General features: G+C 38.2%; 1 protein-coding gene across 6 annotated transcripts in view; it reads left to right on the top strand.

The window, feature by feature from the left end:
• The window catches only part of BEND2 (BEN domain containing 2), a 27,592-nt gene extending 2,265 nt beyond the window's left edge, over positions 1-25,327 (top strand). For 3 of the 6 annotated variants that reach the window (XM_065072305.1, XM_021297768.2, XM_021297769.2), the window contains exons 2-12: positions 4,104-4,250; positions 6,995-7,155; positions 8,380-8,451; positions 8,651-8,725; positions 12,997-13,101; positions 15,163-15,676; positions 16,843-17,043; positions 17,988-18,109; positions 18,718-18,931; positions 20,106-20,309; positions 23,131-25,327. In XM_065072305.1, coding sequence (XP_064928377.1) covers positions 4,104-4,250; positions 6,995-7,155; positions 8,380-8,451; positions 8,651-8,725; positions 12,997-13,101; positions 15,163-15,676; positions 16,843-17,043; positions 17,988-18,109; positions 18,718-18,931; positions 20,106-20,309; positions 23,131-23,366 — 2,051 coding nt within the window. In that variant the 3' untranslated portion in view covers positions 23,367-25,327. Of the gene's footprint in view, positions 1-4,103; positions 4,251-6,691; positions 6,776-6,994; positions 7,156-8,379; positions 8,452-8,650; positions 8,726-12,996; positions 13,102-15,162; positions 15,677-16,842; positions 17,044-17,987; positions 18,110-18,717; positions 18,932-20,105; positions 20,310-23,130 lie in introns of all 6 variants that reach the window. The other 3 variants (XM_065072325.1, XM_065072321.1, XM_065072316.1) reach the window with 2 other exon arrangements.

Here is a 25,327-nt window from a genome sequence, read left to right as displayed (position 1 = left end):
TCTGGCTAAAAAAATAATTTTGTTTTTGAAGTGGTTAGGCTTTGGCCAGTTCACTGTGCAATTATACAAGTGTCAGCGTGCAGTAAAGGAGTAGGACTGAGGTGTAGGAGAGTGGGAGCTTAGCAGCCTTGATAAACTCCCAATTAAGCAAATGTACGGGTTAATTCCTTGGGTGTCTGTTACTTCTCATTTGTCCTCATTTTTTTTGTTTCCCAATTTGCTTTGTTGATAACTCGGTACTCTTAACCAATATTAAGACTGTTATTCCTCAGCAATACAAAAGAGGTGCCATTAATAATATTCCTCAGTCAAAACGTGCAGTATGAGCTCAAATCTTATTAAACATCAGAGGCCTCTTTGTGAAGCTTGTTTTACTTGGAGTTTTGATCTTACTAGCATCTTGCTAATCCAAATATGAGACCTAAAGCCACAGGAAATCTTTTTTCATTATTCTGGTTCTCACCATAGTATTTGGTTTGCATTTGCTCAATTTCTGAATGTATTGTCTTAATCTGTTGCAAATTTCAGCCATGGAGAATTTGACTACAGCATTCTAAATTAGCTATTGTTTTAATGTTCAGAGACATTTGATAAGCATTTTATCTCTCATAGAGTATTCTGATGTCTCTGATCTATGATAGCTTATTTAGATTAAGGACAAAATTATAAGTAGTATGATAAATTCATGGGTGCAACTTGAGGTGGATAATACTTAATTTTTCTGAGTGTAGTGTTTAAGCATCTTTATAACATGTAGTTTGTCTTACACATAGCTTCCATGGCTGTCTGTTGCACCTAGGAGTATTGAGATCCTGTTTGCACAGATACAGAGATGTGTCTAACTGAATTCTTAGCAAATGAAGAAAGAACACTGGATTTCTGGGAAAAGTTTGATTTGATTTTAGTGATTTGGTAGGAGCCTCCAGGAACTCTGTAGTAGAGGTTGGGATAGGATTTGGTACCACTCAGTGCTTTCAGCTCTCTCCTCCATCTCCCTTTACCATTCCATACCTCCATGGTTACCTACATTTCAGTTTCCCCACTAAGTGAGAACATTCGTCAGGTAATCTTGACTCAGTACAAGCCCTTCCTTATCCCACTGGCTTATGTGGTGTATTGAATTAGTAATGTACTTGAAGCAAGAAAAGTAGTCTGTCAGCTTGTCTTCAGACTTCAGCCAGATGCAGTTGTATTTCTGTGCTTGTAGCTTTGATTATCATAGTATGCACATATGTGGTTAAAACTCATTTTTGTCTGCAATGAGCTAGAGTTAATATGCAAATAATTACTCGAAGTTGTGATGAGATGATGCTGTCCCTGAAAGGCACTTGTGTCACTGCACTTTCCTTTGTGTTAGTTCCTTTTTTTGTGTGTGTGTATGTTAGCATAAGTGTCAGACCATAAATTGAGCAGGATCTAGTCGTGGTTGGAGTTAATGCTAGCTGGCTCTGTTTTTGTGATGTAGTTTAAGCTCAGGTGAGTTCTTTGATATATCCTTTGTTTGTTTGGACTGGGTTACTTTGCTTCATTTGCTTTGGTATGTAATTCATAGTTGCTACAGAGTTTTTTGAGATTTTATGTTTGTCTTTTCTTTTGAACTCTGGCTTTGAAAGAGTTCATGTGTGGGGTTTTGTGGGGTTTGTTTGTTAGTTCGCTTGATCTTTATTATTTCTTGATCTTTATTATCAATATATTTCCATCACTAAATTATTTTAATGTTACCCCCTCACTCCCTCTGAGTAGTCTTTATCTTGCAATTTGGTTTTATTTGTTTATCATTCTTATTTTCACATTTTTCTTCTGTTCTCAGCTATTTTCACCAAAGGCTATGCTACTATACTACTTGTGGATAGATGACTGAGCACTAGTAAAAGATAAGCTGTCATTTGGTTTCTGGAGTACATTGATCAAATGACAAGAGTTTCCAAAGAACAGAGAAAATGTTTAAGTCATAGTAGCTTTAAATTATATTTCTCTGTTTGTTATTGGAAATAAATTCTTTATGATGCTTGGTTTTACTTTTCTGCATAACAAGCTGTAACTTGATATAGTAACGTAACTTCTGATGCAGGGTTAGGTAAGCATTACATTTCGCATGTAAATCATTGTGAAAGCTCGGCTCAAATTTAAGTGCCTTTAACTTTATACAAAGACCTGCTTCCTGATGATTTTGTGCAGAAGCAAAGAAGAGCTCCTGGTGAAGGAATTCTAAACAGTGAACATAAACGGCTTTTAAGTTAGTAAGAGCACCACCAGCCTTGGTGTTCTAATTTGGTCATTTCATAGCACTGCTTTGTCTATAACTATCCTTCTGTACAATGCATCTGTTATGAACATCTACCTTATAGCATATCCTGCTGCCTTACTGAAAATAGTAAGTCATAGTCTATACCATATAAACCAGAGCATGCATTAAGTCTGAGAAGGAAATTAGTTGGGTGACATTTTCTAATTCTAGATGGTTGTCAGTTCAGTTTTCAAACAGAACTTCAGAGTTCTCTTAAACTGATAACTTGTTCCCATGATTGGATAAACCAGCCTATTTAGTGAGTCTTACTGTAATACAGAATTCACTTCACAGTAAAAGTATTTTTTTAAATATCTGAATGTAAAATATTTGCCTAATCACACTTTTTAAATTTATAATTTCTTTCAAGACTTACTGGAAACATCTGAATATCTACGTCATGATAATTTATGTCTGTGGATTTAATTAATGCAATGAAATTATTAAATTGGCACAAGAAATGCTGTTGCATCTTCATTCAAGTCACAAGTAAAAAAATTTTGATGGCTTCATTTTTATTGTTTTCAGGAACACAAATTAATCACAGAATCTGGCAGTTTGTGGTTTCTACTAGAGAAAGACAGATATGTATTTCATATTGTTTGGTGCTATATGTATGGCATTACATATCCCAGCTCATGTCTGCTCCACCAAACTCATTTTTGCTGGGCAGCTGTGCCCCAGCTAGCTTTTTGGCCTCATTCACTAGTATAGACAAAGCTATTGAGTGCATGGGGATTGGTGGGTGTTTCCGAACAGACCCTCGATTTGGTGAAATAGTCTTTCCAGATCTGATTACAACCAAATCCAAACCCTGCTCTATTATTTCTTCTGGATGAGATGGGAGTATTACCCAGAGGGAGAATTTTATGATCTGTGTAATTCAGCTTCTGTCCCACCTTTTGGTCTCTTAAGAAACTGGAACAAGAGGGAAGAGAGCAGGATTTGGAGTGAATTGTTTGTATAAGAGTGAAGAACCAGACCACTGTTCCATTCATACAGGCCTGATTCATCCCTGGAGCTCAGTCTATCCTGTGCACTGAACAGCATAGAGATCCTGTGGAAAATACGGCATGTGTTCATATAGTTAGTGTGTCATTATGCATGTGTGCTGGCTGAATTTATTTCCTAACCTTAGTGGTTCACAGTGTGGTTCCTTCCATTAATTTGTTTCATCAAGAATAAATTCCGCTCCCTCCTCTACCCTCTCCAAAACACCAGACATAGCTGTAATAGCTATAATACAGTTACTCTGAAACTAGGCCACTTTTTCGTGATGTAGTATGTTTAATTGGAAAAAATTTGGTACTGGAGATTTGCCATTCAGTGCACAGTATGTCATTGGGAGCCAATGTTTGGTTTGATCTGAATACCAAATATGCAGTTAGCATTTATATGCTGATTTGTTTCAAGTGTAAATGTCTAAGCATTTCTTATTCGTGAAAGTAAAATTTCAAAGCCAAATTAATATGTCTTGCCCTATTGGATGCTTGAAGGTAAGTAGTGGAGTTCTCAGAAGTGCGTGTTACTGACTTATAACTGTTCCTGTTGAAGCTGGACACTGTAGGAAGAGTTAGGTACTGAGCAGTTTCAGGAATCCTGCCAACTAAGCAATAGTAAGCTGTTTCCCTTCTAGTGCATGTTCAAACCTCAATGGCTGTGTTTAAAAGTGACTTCACATTTAAATGCTAAAGTGAAACTTGTTTTAAATTAGCCTATGATACAATTCAGATAATGCTAGATGTGATACAAGCACTACAGTTTTCATCTGATATGCAGAACGGTGTCCTGTTTCTCTTTCTGTATATGCTAATAGATTATGTGTCTGTGAATGTTGAGGATGATGTTGAAGCAGTTATTATGGACCATGGAGAAAATGGACTGTCCCCAGAAAGCTGCATGTCAATGGGACAAAACTCTGAAGTAAACAGTGGTGTTCACCATGTGGCTCAAGTTGTTTATGGTAATTACCATTCATTTTTGTTGTGATCTAATAGTTAATGGCTAGTTCTAATGCTGTATGTTCAGTGCTGCTGTCATTAATGCTTTCTGTCTCACCCATATCTTTAAAACATATTTTATTAGAAAGCTACTTTATAGAAATTGGTTGGCAATGCATTTAAAAAGAGGGACCTGTTTAGTTATTACTAACCTGCTCGAATACTATGTTTTAAAAAGACAGTTTTTTACTTACTTATAAAGTAAGTATACCTAGGAACAAGTTAGCAGGCAATTTGGAAAATAAATGTCATCAAAGAACCTAACACAAAAGATGAGGTTTTTTTAGATAAGCTGTCCAGTGTAATTTAGTGGAGCACCAGGAATTCTGATGTGTAATGATAGTAAGATGGTTGTTTATGGTGGTAAATTATTAGCTGTAAGTAGCCTTTGGTGATTGTCTGTAATACATTGTATTTGTTGTAGCATGCAAGATCAAAGTCTCTCAGAAACCTTACCCAATTCTCCATTGGCCCAGAAAAAAAATTAGTCATAGCTGTTATGAGCATTTAGGAAGTCCAGTAGCGGTATTACCAAGTTAGCAAGGAAAATGAATGTAATTAAATGATGGTACTGTCACAGAGGCACCCCAGACATCAATTTAGACAGATGATAAACTGCAAGCCTCCAAACAGATCTGGGAAAGGAATCATAGAATCATTTGGGTTAGAAGAGACCTTAATAATCACCTAAAGCTAAGCCCCCTGCCATGGGTACACCTTCCATTAGACCAGCTTGCTCAAAGCCCCACCCAAGCTGGCTTTGAACACTTCCAGGGATGGGGCATCTGCAGGGTTACCTGAGCAGCCTGTTCCAGTGCCTTATGACCCTCATAGTGAAGAATTTCTTCTTTATATCTCATCTAAATCTACCCTCTTTCAATTTAAAGCCACTAGCCCTTGTCCTATCACCACATGCCCTTGTAAAAAACATCTCTCCAGCTTTCTTGTAGGCCCCTTTCAGATACTGGAAGGCTGCTGTAAGGTCTCCATGGAGCCTTCTCGTCTCCAGGCTGAACAACCCCACCTCTCTCAGCCTGTCTTCATAGCAGAGGTGTTTCAGCCCTGTGATCATCTTCATGGCCCTCCTCTGGCCTCACTCAAACAGTCCCACATCCTTCTTATGTTGCTGGCCCCAGAGCTGAATGCAAGAAAGGAAATTCTGGAGCTGGGTGGGAGGGTAGGTAGGTTTTAATCTTCCACTAAGAGAACAAATACTAAGCAATGACATGTATTTTTATTTTATTATTCAGTTATTGATTGTGATTTCAAAATGATATTAGCTACACCCCATCTACCACAGATCTTGCATATGTAGCATCTGTCAACTCTCCTACAACATTTGTCTGGGCTTTTAATGCAAAGAACATTTTCTTTTTTTCTAGGTTGTGGTACTGAGTATATTATTACTTTTCTGTCCTGCCTCTGGCCCTTCCTCTTCAAGTGCATAAAACAAAAGTGGTTGTCTTTGCTTTTCAGTATTTCTCTTAGCTTGTCCCTGTCCTGTTGGATTTGTTTTCTCTTCCTTCACTTCTGAGATATTGGTTCTTCCTTCTAGCTAGGCCACAAAATTAGTTCCATTATTTTGCAAAAGTACTAAGAGGTACCCTGGTAACTTTTCTCATGTGACCACTTTTACTTGGGAGGAACTTGCTGTAGATATCCACAAAACTTTCCCACCACACTTTTTCAGCCTGACCTAAGCTCTGAAAAGCTCCTTCACAGCAGATAGTATGGTGGAGACTTGGTCTTGCCTTTTTATGCTAGCTAAGTTTTTCTCCTCATTTCTTGGAAGCTGTGCAAGGTCTTGTTTAGCTTCTTAAGTTTTCTCTTATCTGTATCTTGTTATCTATATATTGCTTGGCCTGTCTATAGGTAAAATATACAGACCTCAAGAGGAAAGAGTTAGTTACTTTTTTGTTTTTTCCCCTCTTAAGAGTGTGTTTGTTTCCTTTTAAAGAAACTGAGGACAGTTTGAGATAGAAACCTGTAAATGATGGACAGGCAGATTTGGCAGTAGAGTTATGCTTTTTCTCTTCACTGTGAAAACTCTTTAACATTCTTCAAAAGGTAGGCTTGGCACTGGTGTGGTCTTCAAAAGAATTGGGATGGAGGAATGTTCAACTGTAGTAATGGCTTTTTAACTGTGTGCCAGACCTGCAGGTGAAGATGTGGAGGCATTTTCTGTTTCACTTGTGGGTAGCTGGTGTTTGGTAGCTTCTCACCTACACTGGCTCAATGGAGGAGATACCTGGAGCAGATCTGTTTTGTTGCACTGTGCTTCAGTGACAAAGTAGGAGGGGACGCTGTAACTGTAGGGAAGGGACAGCTGAGGACTAAACAAATGGGAACTGTGTTTTACATCGTGGGTATGTTGCCTGAATTTCAGTTAATTGGTTTTGTTAAGGTTTGGAATTCTGTGTCTTTGTACAACTGGAACTGGAAATGAGAACAGAGAATCAACAGTGAAAAACAAAACAAATGGAGCCTGGTGAGAGTTAAGAATAAAGAATATTAAATTTAATTTACCAATTTCATATCTAAATAAATTGGATTTATAAGTGTTTAGTAATATGCTGGTAAAGAAATTTCAGATAACCAAGGAGTTTTAAAGTTAAAAAAAAGTGTGACTGTGCATGTTTTTTGTAGTGAAATGTTTAATTCAATAGGAGACCTGCTGATATGCTTTGATTTCTCTCCACTTTTCCAGGAAGTGAAGGCTTATCAGTGCTATCTGAGCGAGTGGCATCACAAATGAGCCATTCTGCAAATATGCAGAGAGGAAATGGTCACAGCCCTGAAAAAATGGATTTTGTGTTTTCGCATAATAAAAGAAAACGACTTGCCCCTTCTGTAGTGGGAAGAAATGTGGTATGTTTCACCAAACAGTAGCCCTTTGTTCTGAAGCCAATTTCAGTCTTATTCAGAATGTAATTTTTCTTTCACTTTTGTGTGCTTGTTTGATGACATCCCAGTGAAGAAGTGTGGATAGGATATCCATGTAGTGCATGGAAGCTTCTAGCAAGCATAAAACCTTGTTGTGCTGGATACTGTATGTGCGTATAACAACAGCTAGTGTACAACAGAGAGCAATTTATACTAATTTCCCATGTAGATGCTATTATTTTTTTCAGTAAAAATCTCTTTGTGCGATTTAGGATAGTAAGAGTTGGAACTTACTGTTGAATAATGATTTGCCTCCATGAACAATTAGCTCCAAAGACAGATTGCATATGATTTTTACTTGAGGCAGTCACAAGCTTAGTTCATGTCAGCATGCAGAGGTTAATTCTTACATTCCAACATTCAGGATGTCTTTGATGCTATAAAAGCAGCTTTACCCTGTTTAATTCTGCTTGTTGTAAAACGAACAAAACCAACACCCACCCACCCACACACACACCCAACCTTCCTTTTTTTAAAAATAAGACCTGATTAAATATGATTTACTTTAAACAAAAAAATACCACCAACAAACCACCAACAACAAAAGCCTTATGAAGCCTGTGAGGTGTGGTGAACAGGTGTGGTGAACAGGAACTGCTCCTCCAGTAAAAGAAAAATGTCACAATTGTCCAGGTGGTGGCACTGTTGATTCCTGTCTAAAACCAGTTTTCAAGCTGAAAGAAAAATACATCTTTTAGCTTGTAAATAGACATTTTTACAGCTTCTCTGTGCATACTTATACCCATTGAAATAAATGCACATTTTTTAAAATTGATTTATTTAAACTACTGTAAAATCTACATGTAGTCTCATAATTATATAAGCTTGGTTATATAGTACATAATATAGTTAGATGGGAAAGTTCTGGCCTTAGAATAACCCCATAAAAATACATATTATTATATAAATTTGTATGAAGTTCATATTAATTGAGAATAAGATACTCTGAAACCAAAAGGGAGGTGATTATTCATATGACCTAACCACAGGCGCATAAATGAGATTACTTTGTTAAGTTTTGTAGCCAGGGGAGGGAGTATAGCTGTAACTGAAAGTGTTGAAGTTGGATTCCTAACAGTTTCTCTCTGTAGTTTATATTTTGAATTATTTCATTATTCAAAACATTAAAAGTTCTTTGTTATTTCCCAGATGAGAACCAGGGAAGGAGAATATGAAGATAGTGACAGTATCATTTATGAGTATGAACCAGACTATGAATGTGTAAGTTAATTTTCTTTTGTTTGGTTGACTTTGAAAATCTGCTTTGGGGATGCATTATATGGGGTAGACTAAAATAACACTGAGGTTTGAAGTTGGGATTTCTAGGTTTAACATGTTGTCCTAAGACTGTGTATAGATTACTAGCTTACACTTTTTTTCTTTTTTTTTTTTTTTATAAATTACTATTTTAATGAAAAAGAGGAGTACTGTATCTGAAGCTTCCTACACTGGAGATCAGCAGAAAACTCTTATGGAGGTCCTCAGTTATTGCCAGGTATTTTTTTTCCCTTGTTTCTGAAATGGCATTTAAACAATTTTAGTTAAATTTTGGGAAGATTTGCAATCTATATTTTATAATCCATGACTTCAGCCTTTCTGCTTATTTACTTGTTAGTTGCCTGCTTAACTTCAATATTTTTAATGAAAAAAACAGTCTACTTATTCTCTTGAGTTTTTCACACCATAGTTGGCAAGAATACTTTTCAAATATTAAGCTTTAATGCAAAATGTAATGTCTAGAGATTTATTGGGAGGCGCTTCACAGTAATGGGAAAGATCTGACTGTCATACACACAGCTTTTGAAGGTACATGAGGCTTGCCAAAATCCTGGTAGTATAATTTTGTTGGGTTCTTTGCTTTTGACTTCTGAAGCGGTGGCTGGCAAGATTGAAAATCATTGCACTGAAAATTAAAAGCATCTCCTATTTATTCAGGTGAACATTTATGTGACTCTGGAGTCACAGTACTCTATATAGAGTGGAAGAGATTCAGGCTATGCTTTAGGGAGGACAATTTGTGAGTGGCTTGTAGCCAAGTATTAATGTCTTGGAAGTCTCCTTAAGCATATACTCCCCAATGCTGTGGAAGAAAATTGACTAAGATTGTGTGACTAACATTCTCGTCGCTAGTCAGGGAATCTGAGCTGTAGCAAGTGGCAGTGATGAGAAGCTATAGCCTCTTTTGCTGCCTACTAGCCCCTTTCTGTCTCCTTCTCCCCACTGTTACCCCCTCCCAGAGTAAATCTGCCCTAGGGCTACATGAAGCCTTTTAAAAATGCCTGTACTGTCCACAATGATTTAATGTCTTCTAGTGCTTCCTCAAGATATTTCTGAATTTTGGGAATATTTATAGATTCTTTTGTCCAAGGATATTTTGGTTGTTTTTTTTTTTTTTTTTTTAAGATAGCTATCTTACTGAAACCTAACTGTTGGTTGTGATAAAATTGAAATGAATTTGAAACTCTGTCTACTACAAATCCATCTAGTGACTTTTTTTTTCACAGCTGTATGTATTCTTAAACATTTTCTCTGTCTAGTTATGCGATAGGCTAAAAAAACGCACATTTCCTCTTTGTAATTCATATAGCTATAATATCCTTGTGTGTCTTTTGCAGTAATAACCGATGACAAGTGCCTCAGATGTGTTTTCAAGTTGGCAGCGTCCTTTCAATACTACATTGATATTCTGTTATCTAATTCCTTTATACCATTATGGCATAAAGTGTATGTCTAAATTGCTGTGTAAGCATCATGTTTGAGTTGCTAAATCCTGGAAACACAGAAGAAGGAATTTTTTGTTTCACACAGTGACATATATTAATAACTGAAGGACTTTGAATGCTTTATTTGGTTTTTTTTGTCTGAAAGTTTCGGTCTTTACAGCAGTACTTTTAAAAAGTTTATTCCTGATTGCTCTAGTTAGGCAAAACAAATTTTTAACATCTGAAAGAAAATTTGACCTTGGGGATTGACTGGGGATCAGAAACTTATAATAAAGCAAGTCGTTTTTTCAAATTCTTCATCTTTCATCCTCTAATTAAAAATGTGGGTGCAGTTGATTTCAGTGCCATGTTTTTTTATGAAAAACACAGCTGTGTTTATTTCTCTGTACATCATTTACCCTTTCCTCATTTTCACAGAATCACAGGTTGGTTGAGGTTGGAAGGTACCTCTGGAGGTCATTTTGTCCAACCTCCATACTTACGCAGAGCTACCTAGAGTGAATTGCTAAGGACCATGTTCTGATGGCTTTTGACTATCTCCAAGAAGGAAAACTGCACAACCTCCCTGGACAACCTGTGCCAGGGCTTGGTCACCCTCCCAGTGAAAAGGTGTTTCCTGATTTTCAGAGGGGAACTCCTGCTTTTCCGTTATTGCCCCTTGCCTCTGGTCCTGTTGCTGTGCACCACTGGAAAGAACAAGGCTCTGTCCTCTCTGCACTCTCCCTTCGGGTATTTGTATCCATTGAAGAGATCTAGCCCTGAGCTTTCTCTTGTCTAGGCTGAACAGTCCCAGCTCTCTCAGCCTTTCCTTGTAGGAGAGAAGCTCCTGTCCCTTAGTCATCTTCATGGCCCTTTGCTGGACTCTCTAGTATATTCGTGTCTTTACTAAACTGGGGAGCCCAGAGCTGGATCCAGCACTCCAGATGTAGCCTCACCAGTGCTGAGAAGAGGGGAACCATCACCTCCCTAGGCCTGCTGGCAATCTTTGTTTAACAGCCCGGGGTACCATTAGCCACCTTTGTGGCAAGCGCACATTGCTGGCTCACATTCAGCTTAGTGATCACCAGGACACCCAGCTCCTTTTCTGCCAAGCTGCTTTCCAGCTGGGTGGTCCCAGCCTATACTGGTGCCTGGGGTTGTTCCTCCTCAGGAGCAGGACTTTACACTTCCCCTTTCTGTACTTCATGAGGTTCCTGTCAGCCTATTTCTCATGCCTGTTGAGATCTCTCTGGATGGAGCATGACCCTCTGGTTTCTCAGCCACTCCTGCCAGCCTTTTGTCATCTGAAAACTTGCTGAAGGTATGTTCTGCCATCATACAGATTGTTAATGAAGATATTAAATAGGATCAGACCCAGTGTTGACCCCTGAAGTACTCCGCTAGTGTCTTCTTCTAGACTTTGTGCTGTTGATCACCACTCCCTGGGCCCAGCCAATTGTCCAGTTTCCAATCCACTTCACTGTCTGCTCATCCAACCTGTACATCAGCAGCTTGTCTGTAAGGATCTTACGGAAGACAGTGTTGAAGGCCTTCCTCAAATCCAGGTAGACAATATCCACTGCTCTCCTCTTACCTACCAGGCCAGTCATTTTATCACAGAAGTTTATCAAGTTGGTCAAACGTCACTTCCCCTTAGTGAAACATGCTGTGACTACTCCTAGTGATTTTTTTTTTTTTTTTTTTTCCTTCCTTTTATCTGCCTGGAAATGATTTCCAGGATTAGCTGCTCTATCACCTTCCCAGGACTAGAATTGAGGCTGCCTGGCATGTAGTTTTCTGGGTCTTCCTCCTTGCTCTTCTTCAGCATAGGAGTGACATCTGCTTGTGTGTAGTCTTCGGGCACTTCTCCCGTTCACCCTGTTTGATCAAAGGTTATCAAGAGTGGCCTCGCAATGACATCAGCCAGCTCCCTCAGCACTTGTGGGTGCATCCCATCAGGCCCCTTGGACTTAATCTGTGTCTGGTTTGCTGGATTCCCTGACCAGATTTTTCTTCCATCCAGTGTCTGTCTTCCTTGTTCCAGCGTTTCCCCTTGGTCTCTGGAACCACAGAATCACAGAATGTTTGGGATTGGAAGGGACCTCGAAGATCATCTAGTCCAATCCCCCTGCCGGAGCAGGAACACCGAGATGAGGTTACACAGGAATGTGTCCAGGCGGGTTTTCAGTGTCTCCAGAGAAGAAGACTCCACAACCCTCCTGAGCAGCTTGTTCCAGTGTTCTGTTACCCTTACTGAGAAGTTTCTTTTCAAATTTAAGTGGAACCTCTTGTGTTCCAGTTTGAACCCATTACCCCTTGTCCTATCATTGGTTGTCACCAAGAAGAGCCTGACTCCATCCTCGTGATGGCCGGTCGTGCTAGTAATGGGTGAGGAAAAGGTGGCATTGATTGCCTCAGCCATTACTATGTCCTGTGTCACCAGGTCCCCCATCTCATTCAGCAATGGGCTCACATTTTCTCTACCCTTCCTTTTGTCACTTGTGTACTTACAGAAGCCCTTCTTGTTGTCTTTGGTATCCCTGGCCACATTCAATTCCAGTTGTGACTTTTTCTTTACAGAGAGTATTTTTTCTAAATATATTTGCCATTGGTGTTATAGAAATCAGTATTTCAGTGGTTACTTATAAGCCTTTTACCTGTGTACTTGGAAACTTGAAAACCATGACTTAAAATAGCATATCATAATACCTAACTTACTTTAGAGCTTGTTGGTAGCTTTTTAATGTAAAACAAAACATACCAAATAAGTAAAAATAAAACATCTGCTGGAAGCAGGTAGAACAGCCTTTAAGTGCCAGCCACATTAAAGTCACATTAGTAAGCTTCTCTGAGAAGTCTTTGTACTTGTAATATTTACCATTGTCATATGCATTTTCTATCTAAGTTGGTCTTTAATATGCTTATGGGATTTATATATTATGTACAGATCTTAGTTGGTTTTAGGGAGGGAAATTTGCCCTTTGTTTTAGTTTTTATGATTCCTTCAGATTTAAATTGGGTTTTTGTGAAGCAATACTGTTTTCATCTTTGCTTTTGTCATCAGGCCATGTATGATGCCATTCAGAAACTGGATAAAAAATTTGACTTGCTTCATTGGAAGGTCTCAGAAATGCAGCATACTCGTGTAAAGCCACTGTTGCTCAAACCTGTGAGTAGTAAAGGCCTATGACATTTTTCCTTTAATTCTTTCACTTCCTCTGATGTTTATTTTTTAAAAAATCCTTTCCTTTCACTAACATTAAAATTAGCATTCCATATTTCTTACTATATACCAGTGTCAGTCTCCTATGTTGTTATTAACCAGTTGTCACAGATTGGCCAGTGGCCCCCGTCAAATTTGGGATGCTGTGATAGATGCTGTAAAATTCTGTTTGTATCGGCAAGAACAGAAATGAATTGTGTAGGTTAAGTTTTAAACTTGGGTATGTTGATGTTGCTGCTTTGAGATGTATACTGTCCATGGGTTTCTACGGTTAGAAGAGAGTTTATGCATCACTCACACAGGCTGGTTTGATTGATGAACTGATTCTTAGATCTCAACAGTGTGTTGTCATATCCATTGTGGTATAGAATTTTGTTTACCCAATAAAACATTTTTTTCAAAATTCTTAAGAAGGTTTGATATTGAGTACACACTGTCTATTTTTGTTCCTGTAGTCAATCCACTGTTAACTAAGGAGGCAGAATGTTAGTACTTGTAACTCTGCTCTTTAAAAGAAAAATATAACGTATGATTTTTGGAGAAGGTTGTAAAATCCGTGATGACCTTTCTTTGTCAGCAATACTGCAAAGCTTTTAATGTGGCAGAGGTGATCCTACTGTCAGGGGAAGTCAAGACATCAGCAAGGCTGTTTGCTTTAAGAGTGGGTAAGAATGATGACATTCTCATGCATGTCAGTTATCGATAGGATACTAGGTTTTATTTGGGAATGCGATTTTGTTGACGACTCCAAGCTTGTACTGTCAACACATCCAAAAATATGAAATTCGGAGAACAGACTGGTCTACTGGTCTTATCAGCTACACTTGGACCCTGTGGCATCTGCGCTCTTACCCTCCCCTCTGATCATGTGGAATAGCAGCTGCTGTAATGTTCAGATTAAAAGTGACCTGCAGTGCTTTTTTGGAAGAAGGCTTTTATCACTATAAGGTGTAGAGGGGAAGCCAGCAAATGCAACCTGCTGACCATTTTCTTAAGTTCTGCTAGCACTTCATTTCTAAAATAATCAGGAATACTGTAGATTTTTTGTTGTTGTTGTTTATAGCTGTACCATTGTTGAATCTGTAGTGGGATAAGGATATGAATAAGGCAAAGTTTGTGGTAAAGGTGCTATTTTTTGTTATGTAACTCAAATAGCTGGAGAAATGGACCAACTTTAAGGTATGTAAGCTCTTTTCAGGTCACAGATTTTTAAGAGTTATAAGGGTGGAATATAATCAGATACCTATAAGAAAAAAAAAAAAAAAAAGAACCAAACAAAACAAAAAAACCCAACCAAACAAACCCCACCACAACACGAAAACACCCACATGTGTCAGCTACGTTTGGTAGCTCCTCCTCAGTGACTTGTATTTTGAACTAGAACACATGCTTGAGGGTGTCTCTGTTTCTTAATAAAAGTACTGGAAGTGGTGGAAAGCGTAGCCTGTCTCTCAGTTTGTCTGTCTTGTTCTCTTTGGAATCTTCCACTGTAGATGTGATCTGAATGTTTAATGTTTTCAGCTAGCAAGTAAGGAATGAAGAGGCAGCCAAGAGAGAAAGTCACTTGCTTTTTCTTGTTTAAAAGGAAGTTAGCATGGCAGTGGAGACAGCTGTTGAAAATTCAGCAGACTGGCTCAATGGCTGACAAATTTTAAATTATATTTTGACCCTTTTTTTTTTTATAGAGCTTTTTAAAGAGCCTTTACAAAGCTGCCTTTCTCATCATGTATTTCTCTGACTTTTTAGAAAGCAATTGTGCCAGCATCCCAGGTGGAAACTTGAGAAACTTTGAAGTTGACAAGTGTTGGAACTACAAGTGAGAATAAAAGAAAGTAGAGGGAAGGCTAAAAAGTAATAGCACGGGCTTCATGACAATGGTTACTTCAATGAAGAGTCTGTTGCCATTAGCATCGTTACTAAAATCTAGTCTTCCTTGTTTGCAAAAGAAAAAAATGACCAGATATGTCTAATTTAACGTTCTATTTGTTTTCTGAATCACATTTGCAGAAACCAGTTGGATTTACATACAGAAGTTCCAGTCATTTGCCTCAAGGAAAAATAAGAGTACAAAAATCTATGGAGAGGGAATCAAGTCTTCATGTCTCTTCGCCAGGCCAGGGAAGGCATAGCCCAGTCATAAGGGTTGCTTTACAAAATGGCCATGTTCAGGTCAATTCCACCATGAAACATGCTCAACAGAGTATCGAGCTTGAATTGCAGCACCCTGTTCGTAGGCAGAGCCCACCGCTCCCCACTATAGTTTCTACGCATTCATTACATTCATCATACACAGCATCTAACAGGATGCCCGACCTTTCTCCACAATCAAATTTTGTAGGCGGAGTTGTGGAAAATACTGTCAACATTGTATCATCATCACTGGCATCAGCATCCGTGCCAGCACCCTCTGAGGCCAGTCTGGGAAATAATGCTGTGGTGATGAACTACAGAAATGAATCTGGGAGTGTGAACATCAGTAAAGAGCTGCCATCTTCTCCAATATCCATCAATCCTAGCTTTGGTGAGTTCCTTTGTAATAAATACTCAGAAAAAGGAAAAAACAAAACCTAGTGTAAAAAAAAAAAAAATGCCTAAAGAAATCTTTATTTAGCAAAAGTGAAAGGAGCAGAACTGGCTGCCTTACAAGCATTTCTAGGATAGAATACTGTTTAAAACTCTTAAACAAAGGTCATAGGAATGTTTAATATGCCAAGGACCACTTAAAAACCTCTGCAGTGTATATATGGTTGTGTAGACTGCTACAAGTTCTTGATTTACGGTACATGCTTTGCATTCTTTTAAGACTGGGCCCTCTTTTTCTTTCTTGGAACTCTTGATGTCAACTATTTTTAACCTGTGTATATGTCATAGATAATGAATGCGTGCTATGCATATATTTAAAAAGACAAAAGAGATTGGCAGTAAAGCGAAGTGAGGCATATGCTTACCTGATTTGTGTGAAGGAAATACCTGTTTTCTTCTTATGGAGGATTTTATCAGTGAAGAAACCTTTTTATCATCAGCTCCTCCAGTGTTTGGTTTCTTTCAAAATACTTAATTCCACAGAAAATGAAGAATTCCATAGATCATTGTGTTTATGATAAACAAGCACATATAAAGTAGCACCATGTTTTAATAATGGATGCCTTTGTTTCTGAAGTATAAATCCCTTGAGTCACGTGGAAGGCTGGGCTATGAGTTTTTGGTTGCTTTTGGTCTAAAAAATAAGTTCATACAGCTTGAGCTGTACAAATAGTAGGTCAAATATTTTGATACCTATCTGCAAATTTGTAAACAGTGTATAATTTATCAGTACTATGTATGGATAGGCCATTCTTCATGGGTCATTGTCTTGAAACCACACATAGTATCTGCATGTGTGCAAAACAGGCCAGTCTGAACATTTTGGACTCCTTAATGTTTAATATATTTTCTTATGTGTTATTATTTCAATTAGTTATGTTGGTGAGTAACATGAATTAGAAAGATACTTCTGTTATTGCAATTTAAAGTTGCTTTTATAAGAGCAAAGATGGCTAATACGTAGTAAAATTAGCTGTAGTAGAAAACATAACCAGAGAGTACCATAGAAGAGGTCAAGAGAAAGTTTGAAAAAGTGTTCCTTTTTTTAACAACTTGCCTGGGTTTTTAAATTTATTTTCTTCAAATGTTTTTGTTTTACAAAAGAGTTCGTTGGTGACCCAGTGAGAAATGTAAAAGTTCTTGGAAACTATTTGACGAAAGCTCGGCAAAAGACTAAACCAAAGTACGCAGCGCGCTACTTAGTTCGTGTCTTGTTCCCCAAGGAAACGTTATTGTGCAGCATTATGGGAGTGAGTGCACGGGGGCGCAGAACTTTGGATCCAAACAAAATTGCTGCAATAAGAGGTATGCTACCTTTCGAAATGCACAGATTTACTTCTTTAATACTTAATGAGTTTTTAACTTGCAAGGAGTCCTTATCTGCATGTGTCTGCTAATTGTTGTTTAGCAACTAGTGAACTGATAAATGTGGTACTGGGTGTGCTCTGCTCAGCTGTGTTTTCGTTTTGAAATTCCTACTTTGTAATTCTCATTGTTGATTTTTCTTCGATTTGGATAAAAAAAAAAATTGATTACTCCTAGTGTACTTCACGTTCATCAGCCACTCTGAATTTTTCATTACAGCTTTGTGGGTTTTGTGGGGTTTTTTGGTTGGTTGGTTTGTTTCTTATTTTGTTTGGGTTTTAGCCACGGTATACCCAGGACAAATATTAACTAGTGATTCTTAAATACTCTTAAGTTGGCTGCTTTTGTTTGTTTGAGAAATGGTAAATATGGTGAGGGCATTTACACAGATCACATGGCATGTATGTGTGAAGCTATAATTCTCCTTCTTGTTTTAAAAGATGGGAGACTATTTAAGCCATGCGAAGTAGTTACAGCATCAGCATTACCTTGTCACTAGTTCTTGTGGGGTTTTTGTTGTTGTTGTTGTATGGTTTGTTTTTTGTTTTGTGGTTTTCTGGCATTTTCTTTTTCTTTCTTTTTTTAAGTTAGTATGCTCAATCACACCTTTCCCCTAATTCTACCTGGAAAAGCTTAATAATAAAAGCATTATTCACAATACCTTAAAAAAGTATCACTGCACATCTTAAATGCATAGTGATGCTTAACTTCAAAATGTGAGTTTACTATCTCTGTTTAAATTAAAGGTGGAAATCTAAAGCTTCTAAGTGGAGAACAGGAAATGTGAAGCATTTCTTAGCTTTCTCTCTTTCTAAAATAGAGTAATTTTTAATAATGCTTTCTGTCGTGAAGCTTAAAAAAAACTTTTTGTGTTTCATATGCAGAATTTCTTGCAACTAACTTTCCAACCTATGATTTGAGTGAGCATGGAAAAGACTGGAAAACCTGTATCACAAATGTCAATGCTATGATCCGCTGTTTACGCTCTGAAACAAAAATAAACCCAGTAAGTTGTCTCAGGGTGATAATTTATTAAATACCAAGTTTGTGCTTCTTTATCAAATTAATTGTTTGAACTTCTCATTATATGAGTCTTCTAATTTGAAATTCCTTGGGTACTGTCTTTGCATTGCTCAGCATACGCCTGCTGACTGCAGCACTATTTCCATGTGGGGAATACTGGAAGCATATTCCTAACTCTTGCTCTTCCTGATCCTGTGTCCAGCATTCATGTATAAGCATAGGATTCTAGAAGGAAGGCACTGTAAATGTTACCCAGAAGTAGTGTCAAATTTGATTGCCAGCTTAAGCATGTAGCTGCTAGCACTGTTTTTGCAGGCTTTGCTTCAGATATATCCAGCCATCCATTCAAACTTTATATTGACTGAAACATCACTTGTAACTCCATTTACCTCTGCTTCTAAAATGCTTTGTGCAAATGTGTGAACATTTAGTATCTGTATCACCTGTAGTTTTCCTGATTGAAATGGAGGAGTAACTATATTGTAAATATTTGGAGTCTAATTTATACTAAATGGGAAATGAAGTGGAACGCTAATTAGAAAATTGGTAGTCTTTTCCCAGTGCATGGGCTAACCTCATGTAATGTTTCAGGGGACAGCTGAAGGGAAAGAAAAAGTGGCCAACACTCCAGACACATCTCATTGTGTAGATTTAAATTATAATGAAGATAGTGAAGGCAATTCTCAAAACTCTCAGAAAATGACCAGCTCCACAGCTGACACATTGCAGAATTCAGGATCGGATAAGCTTCCAGAAGCTTTTCGCACACCTTCGGTCAAGAAACTTCAGTCTTCAGAACCTATGGGTAAACTGTGATATTTTCATCCTCTGAATTTGTGTGTTACATTTTAAATGGTCAGTGAGACGCAGAAGATGCTACTGTAGGTGAAATTGTGTAGAAAAGGGATTCAGTGAACTATGCAACTCTCCTTTTCCTCTTGAGGCAGTCATTTAGTGTATATACAGTAAGTTTTTATGGGAACAAACAAGAACATCATCTGGCTAACAACATATGTTCACATCTACTAATGTCCCATAATGCATATCCACCATAAGACTGTAAAGTTCGGCTGTGAGATATTCTGTCCAGTTTCTCTGAATAATTATTTTTCAATAATTATTTCACAATTGCCCTGGGTTTTTTTGTATTTGGTAGATATTCTACCTTAGTGCAGTACGCTAGCTCAGAATATCTATTGAATGGTATTACAATTACAGAAAAAAAGCACACCTTTCTGTAAAATTGACAATTTAGGACAATAAAATTTTAAAGTGGCCTTTTTACTTTTTTTTTTTTTTTTTTTTTTAAATAATGAAAATGCACAAGATACAAATTCATTGGAAAAAATTCTGTGTACAGAATGTGATGCCTCTAGAGAGCTTCAAGGGAAATGAGCTGAGATTAATTGCCCTTGGAAATAATTTATTTGATTAGAATCACTTTGGGGCTCTGTGAGATCTGCTCCTGCACCCAAGATTAGTTAGTCTGATCCCACAGACCTCCTCAGTTACTATATGTTTTGCATTTTTTAAATGTTTGCAGTGGAGTCAGGTTGAAGTAATTAAAAAAAAATTTATTCTTTTTCAGCTTCCACTTACAGGATCTAAGCACCATTGAAACAGCAGTTCTGTTTACTTATGTAATTGGAATAGCATCATCTTTCCATGTGAGATGAAAACAATTTAGAAAGCAATCATTATTAATGCAGGTTATATTGTTAGCATTGCTGAAAGCATACCAGAAGTGCTGTTACATTGTTGTAAAACAGTCAGGGTCTTCTCACCACTTGGACATTTGTCTGCAATGTGTTCTGTTTTAGTCTTAGCTGGAGCATTATGGTTTAGCTCTGACCTGTCAAGCAATGCATTGGTTTCGGGGAGAGCTTGTTGTGTCCTAGTTTTACTATAATACAACCACTTTGAAGCATGGTCAGTGTTGGAAAAGTAAAATCTCTGTCTCTCTCTGACATCCTTTCTAGAACTTCTTGGAAGCCCGTGGCGCAATGTTCAGTTACCGTTTTCAGTCATTTATGTAGCTAAGGGGAAGTCTCGGCCGGAGTTGTCAGCTCGCTACCTAATTCGTCACATGTTCCCTGAAGATGTGCTGGTAAAAAGCAATGTATATGGTAATCTTGAACGTGGCATGAGCCCACTGGACTGCAACAGAATTAATGCTCTCAGAGGTAAGAAAAAATCTCTGTTCAAATGATAAAGTGGGGAAGTTAACAGGAGTGATGAACTTTGTATCCTATGAACAAACCATGGAGCTTCAAAAATAATTCTGTGAAATCTTCTGACAGGTATTAGTGCAAGCAGTGGAACAGGTTGAGAGAAAGTAGATGAGGTTATGTTTAAGCAACACACAGAAGTCTCCAGATCACAAACCTGGCTAATATGAGGAAACTTAGTCTCCATGGCATCTGCTTGGAAGGACAACACAGTGGGAGATGTCCCAGAGGATTCTGGAGGGTATTGGGGATGATTTCTTGATACAGGGGCTAGGTAGGCCAACCAGAGGTAATGCACAGCAGATTGTGTTGCTCTTCACAGAAAGGGTTGGGGCTTGTGGAGACTATGAAATAATGGATCTCCAGATCCTAAGCAGAGTTTAAAAAGTCTGAGAGTACAAACGCTGTAGCTTGGGAGAGCCAGCTTTGGCTTATTCTGGAAACTCATAGGTGGGAGATTGTGAGAGACAGCTCTGAGGAGGAGGGAAGCTCAGGAAAGTTGGCAGGTCTTAAAGGAGAGCCTTCTGCAAGCACAAGAGAATCCATTGTGATCCACTAGTGAGCTCCCATGCAAAAAAGCAGCATATAGAGAATGGAAGCAGGGACACCTTATTTACTGGACTGGATCCCAGGCTGCAGGCAACGTAATTGTGGAGTGCCTTCAACATTTCCCAACACCACTGGCTTGATGTAGGGTTTTACTTCCTCCTGTGTCCTAAAGAAATCACTATGGGACAGTGCTCACTGGGTTAGTAAGGTTGCATATTTGACTAGTTACTCTCATCTGAATGAAACTCTTAGTCATAGGATTTAGTTTTAAATAGTCCTGTGAGGAGCAGGGAGTTGCACTCAATGATCCTTATAAGTCCCTTCAGACTTGAGATATTCTGTGATTCATCACACTTTTCTTTCAACATGCATCTCCTAACAAATCTTGAAACTGATTCTCTTCCATGTCTGGGGTACAGGGAGGGTGAAAGGGTTGTTAAGATTTGGACAGTGCGGCCTACAGCTCCGCAATTGTGGCAAGATTGTCTCGGAGGATACAGCAATAGTGCCAAATAAAATGGAGGTGGGACTTGCCCTCTCTGGAGGGATGTCTGGGCATGGCTTGAGGGACAGTGCATGCCAGAAACCATTCCCAGTATTACAAAACTATACATAAGAGTGGGCTTCCCCAAACTGTACATATTCCTTCACCTGGGAAGCCTGGGAAACTTTGTCACTTTAAGCACCTCAACTTACTCCTATAGTACACGTATTATTGTGTCTTGAGGCTGCTGAAACATAATGTAGGCTCCAGAGCAGATGAAAGACAAAGTCCTCTGTGTTGTGATTGCAGCCAGGCTGTGTCACTTGGCTCTGGGGCTAGAGGGCAGTCCCTGGCCCTGTTTTCTTTAACATTATAACATAGCCTGGTTGGATAGCAGAATCTGCTCCCTGAGTGTAACCCTGCAGAGCAGGAAGGGACCCTGGGTAGCCTTGCTATATATAGTACCAACAATTGGTCAAATTATGTGAAAGAAAAGGCTTAATTAAAAAGCTGTTTCATGGGCCATATACAAAGGCTCTGTAGGCCTGGTAGTGGGAGTTCTTGTTCTGTATTGTAGCTCTGAGGCCAAGCACTTCACTAAATTTGCCATCAAGGATGAAGGGGACGAGAGTCTGGCTGCTGCTTGTGTATCCTTTGTCAGCATAGTTTATTACAGGAGCATCCTGGGAATGAAATAATGTAAGGTGCTCTCACTCCCCCCTGACTCTCCCTAGAGCAGAGTAAACTACAAGAGCACAAGTTTTTCCGTCTGTTACTTTCTTCCTTCAGACCCATGCTTTTCTGGCAAAATAAGTTTCCAGGTTTGGAACTACAAGTTAAAATAGCAACTGTAAACAATGATGCTATATTAGATTTTTACTTGCTAGTGTATCCAAGAGCATTGGAAGAACAAAACTGACATAATATCAACTAGCTATACCTTTCATTCTACTAAGGTAAATCTAGACGTTAATCAGAGAAGTAGAAATAGTATTGCCTTTGATTTGAAATTACAGCTTAGAATTCCTTTTTTGGTGCTTATTTAAATCTTCTAGGGGCTTGCTTAGAGAAAAAAACATTTAATTCAGCAAAGCTCAGAAGGACAATCTCTCCTCAGTAATTAAAAAAAAAAATAAAATAAAACCTGGTTTTAAAACTATTCATTTTACTTGTTGAAGAGGAAAAAGATGCTGTAGTCTTACCGCACTTATCCCATTGGTACTGAACTCAAGTATTTGTTTACTGATCTTGTTGCAGTATGGTAAAGATCGAGCTCTTGCCATTCTTCTGTCACTATTGTTCCTCTACAGCTGTGTTACGTTGAATTGCTGTGTTGCATTGTAATGAATATTGTTGTCAGAGATGGTGTGAAGGAGGGACTGGTCCTGCCAAACACTGGTCATTCTGAAATGGAGCCTGAGATTTCTTTGCTCTGGTTGACCCATGAGAAGCTGAAGTTATTCAGCACATCAAGGGATCCAGCCCACCTACGTGGCTATGTGCTTTCATGCTTTTTTTGCATGTTTTGGTTTTGTGCTTAAACCTTTTGTTACTCCTTTTCAAACTAAAGAGAAAGAGGAGGAAAAAATATCTACCCTCTAGCTTTGCTGTTCAAGCCTCATAATATGCGTAGCTGTCCTGTTTTGGTAGCACGTATTTGTTTTCGGTTAATTACACCCAAAAAGAGTATATAGCTTGCATGAATAACTGATAACTTGCTATTATGTCCTTGTTTATTTTTAGACTTTCTTCAAGAAAATTATCCATCCTTTGATCTAAAGGAAACTGGATATGATTGGAAGGCATGCGTAGCTGCCATGAATGGCACAATCCGCAGTCTCAGACATGACCATAAAAAGTCTACAATTGGAATCCGCCCGAAAGTCTTGGCAGTGCCACCACTGAGTGTAAAGAGTCCTCCACAGAGTCCGACTTCAGTAAAGCCGTTTGAAAGTGACACTATCAATCTCACAGACTGAAGCTCTCTAACATCTGTCTCAAATCTTAACTTAGCAGGTTTTTATAAATCCCATGGAGAAGCCTGTTACATTGAGTTGTCCTGGTACACTGAGTTGTTGACAGCACTAAATAGTATTATTTCATGAGACCAAAGTTAGCAGACTTGGGAACCCTAACTCCTTGTATAAGTAGCATTTGTGCTCCTCAGAAATTACTTCCACTGTTCCCTGTAGCATTTGCAACATGCTGTCTCCTAAAAGCACCTTCTCACATTTCATTGATTCTGACAGATTAATCTGGTTAGAAAAGGTGCACTGCGCATGAGTTCAGCACAAGCAGATAGAAATGTGGAGAAGAAACGTTGTCCTCCTTGGAGGAAGACTTGTAGCCAACTAAATTGTCTTGTTATGTGTGAAGAATGAAATTTTCTTTGACAATTGCATAGCTTAAGCAGAAATATCTAATGTGGAAAAGAAAAAAAAATTGCATCTATCTAACTTATGTCTATCTCTCACTTCTTTTGCCTCCTACAGCAGTCTGTTGTAGGATCAGGAAAGAGGCAAACAACAACATGAGTACAGTTGGTAATATTTTCTTTGTTGTGATTTAGCTCTACAAAAGCACAAAAAAAGCATCCAGAAGAAGCAGTCCGATAGTTGGTCTTTTTTTTTTCTTGGTGAAGATTAAAGAAAATACTTCTTCAGGGCCTTAGGCTGCTGTTCAGTGACATATGTCTCATCTACTTATGTGGATATCCACAAGATGCAAATCAGGATTTGGATCCTGATGCAGATTTGAGAAATAATTTCCATCAGCTTCAAGTCACTGGTCCTTCAGTTAAAACTTGAGTACACATGCTGGACTTGCCCATCGGTTTCATTTGTAAGTTGAAATACAGCAACAGTCACTGTACAGAAGTTAATGGCTTTTTTGTTGGGTGGATTCTTTTGTTGTTTGGGGGCTTTTTTGGTTGTGGTGGGTTTTTTTGTTTGGGTTGGTGGGGTTTTTTTGTTTTGTTTATATTTAATTTCTGTTACTTGTGTTTCCACACGGTTCTCTCGCTGTCTGCATATTGGCTAACTGGTGCCTCAGCTTGCCTTGCCACTTGCATTATGTCTGAGTGTAGCCTCACATGGCCAGCTTTTTTAACAGAAAGAAGCTTCTCAGAAGCCTGACGCAGGGAACCAGTTTCACATTTGAGGGTTGATGCAAGTGTGGCTTTCAAAATTATGCCTGTGTACATAGCAGAACAAGATTTAACTAAATCTGTCCTCTCTGAAGCAAAGGTTTCATGGTTTGTTTTTTGTTTTTGTTTTCTTTTTTTTAGCAATAGGATAACGTAGTGAGGTTATTTGTTCTCACTTCTATTTGTAACAAACAGGAAGTATTTATTATATGCAGTATAGGATTGGCTTTTTTATTGCAAGTTAGGATATGCAATGGCCTTATCAAATCTGAAATTAGTAATTTAAGTTTCCTCTACATCCTCCTTGCAGAAGTCTTCTGTAGGATTTAAGAAATAGGCTGAATTTCTGGTTGTGTGTGGTTTTTTGTTTTTTTTTTTTTTTTAAGTATAAATGTTGTTCTGCAAATTTGGTTGTTCTGGTTTACTACTAGCATTCTGCTGTTACTGTTCTATACTATTATTCTTGTAAATGCCAAGAACTTTGTTGTGAGTAGATATTACTGATTCTAAACCTCAGAAAAAGCTGAAATTACTTATTTTTTCAGTAGTTTTATGAAAATTTTTAACTGTCCTTCACAGATTTTGATGGTAGAATGATATATTTATTGAATGACCTGTCTGGCACTGAAGGCTGTTAGTGTGGTGCATACCTATAGCTTCCATACTGAAAAGAGAATTGAATAAAAGTAGAAATAGGTTTTTTGTTTCTGTTTCAAATGTATGAATTTTTGCTAACTTTTATAAAATTAAATTACAGTATTTTGCTGTTAGGAATAAAGTATTTTACAAAGAAAA

Source organism: Columba livia, chromosome 1, assembly GCF_036013475.1.
Source record: "Columba livia isolate bColLiv1 breed racing homer chromosome 1, bColLiv1.pat.W.v2, whole genome shotgun sequence".
Lineage (NCBI taxonomy): Eukaryota > Metazoa > Chordata > Aves > Columbiformes > Columbidae > Columba > Columba livia.
Note: the sequence above shows the minus strand (reverse complement) of the source record. Positions and strands in the feature narration are given on the sequence as shown.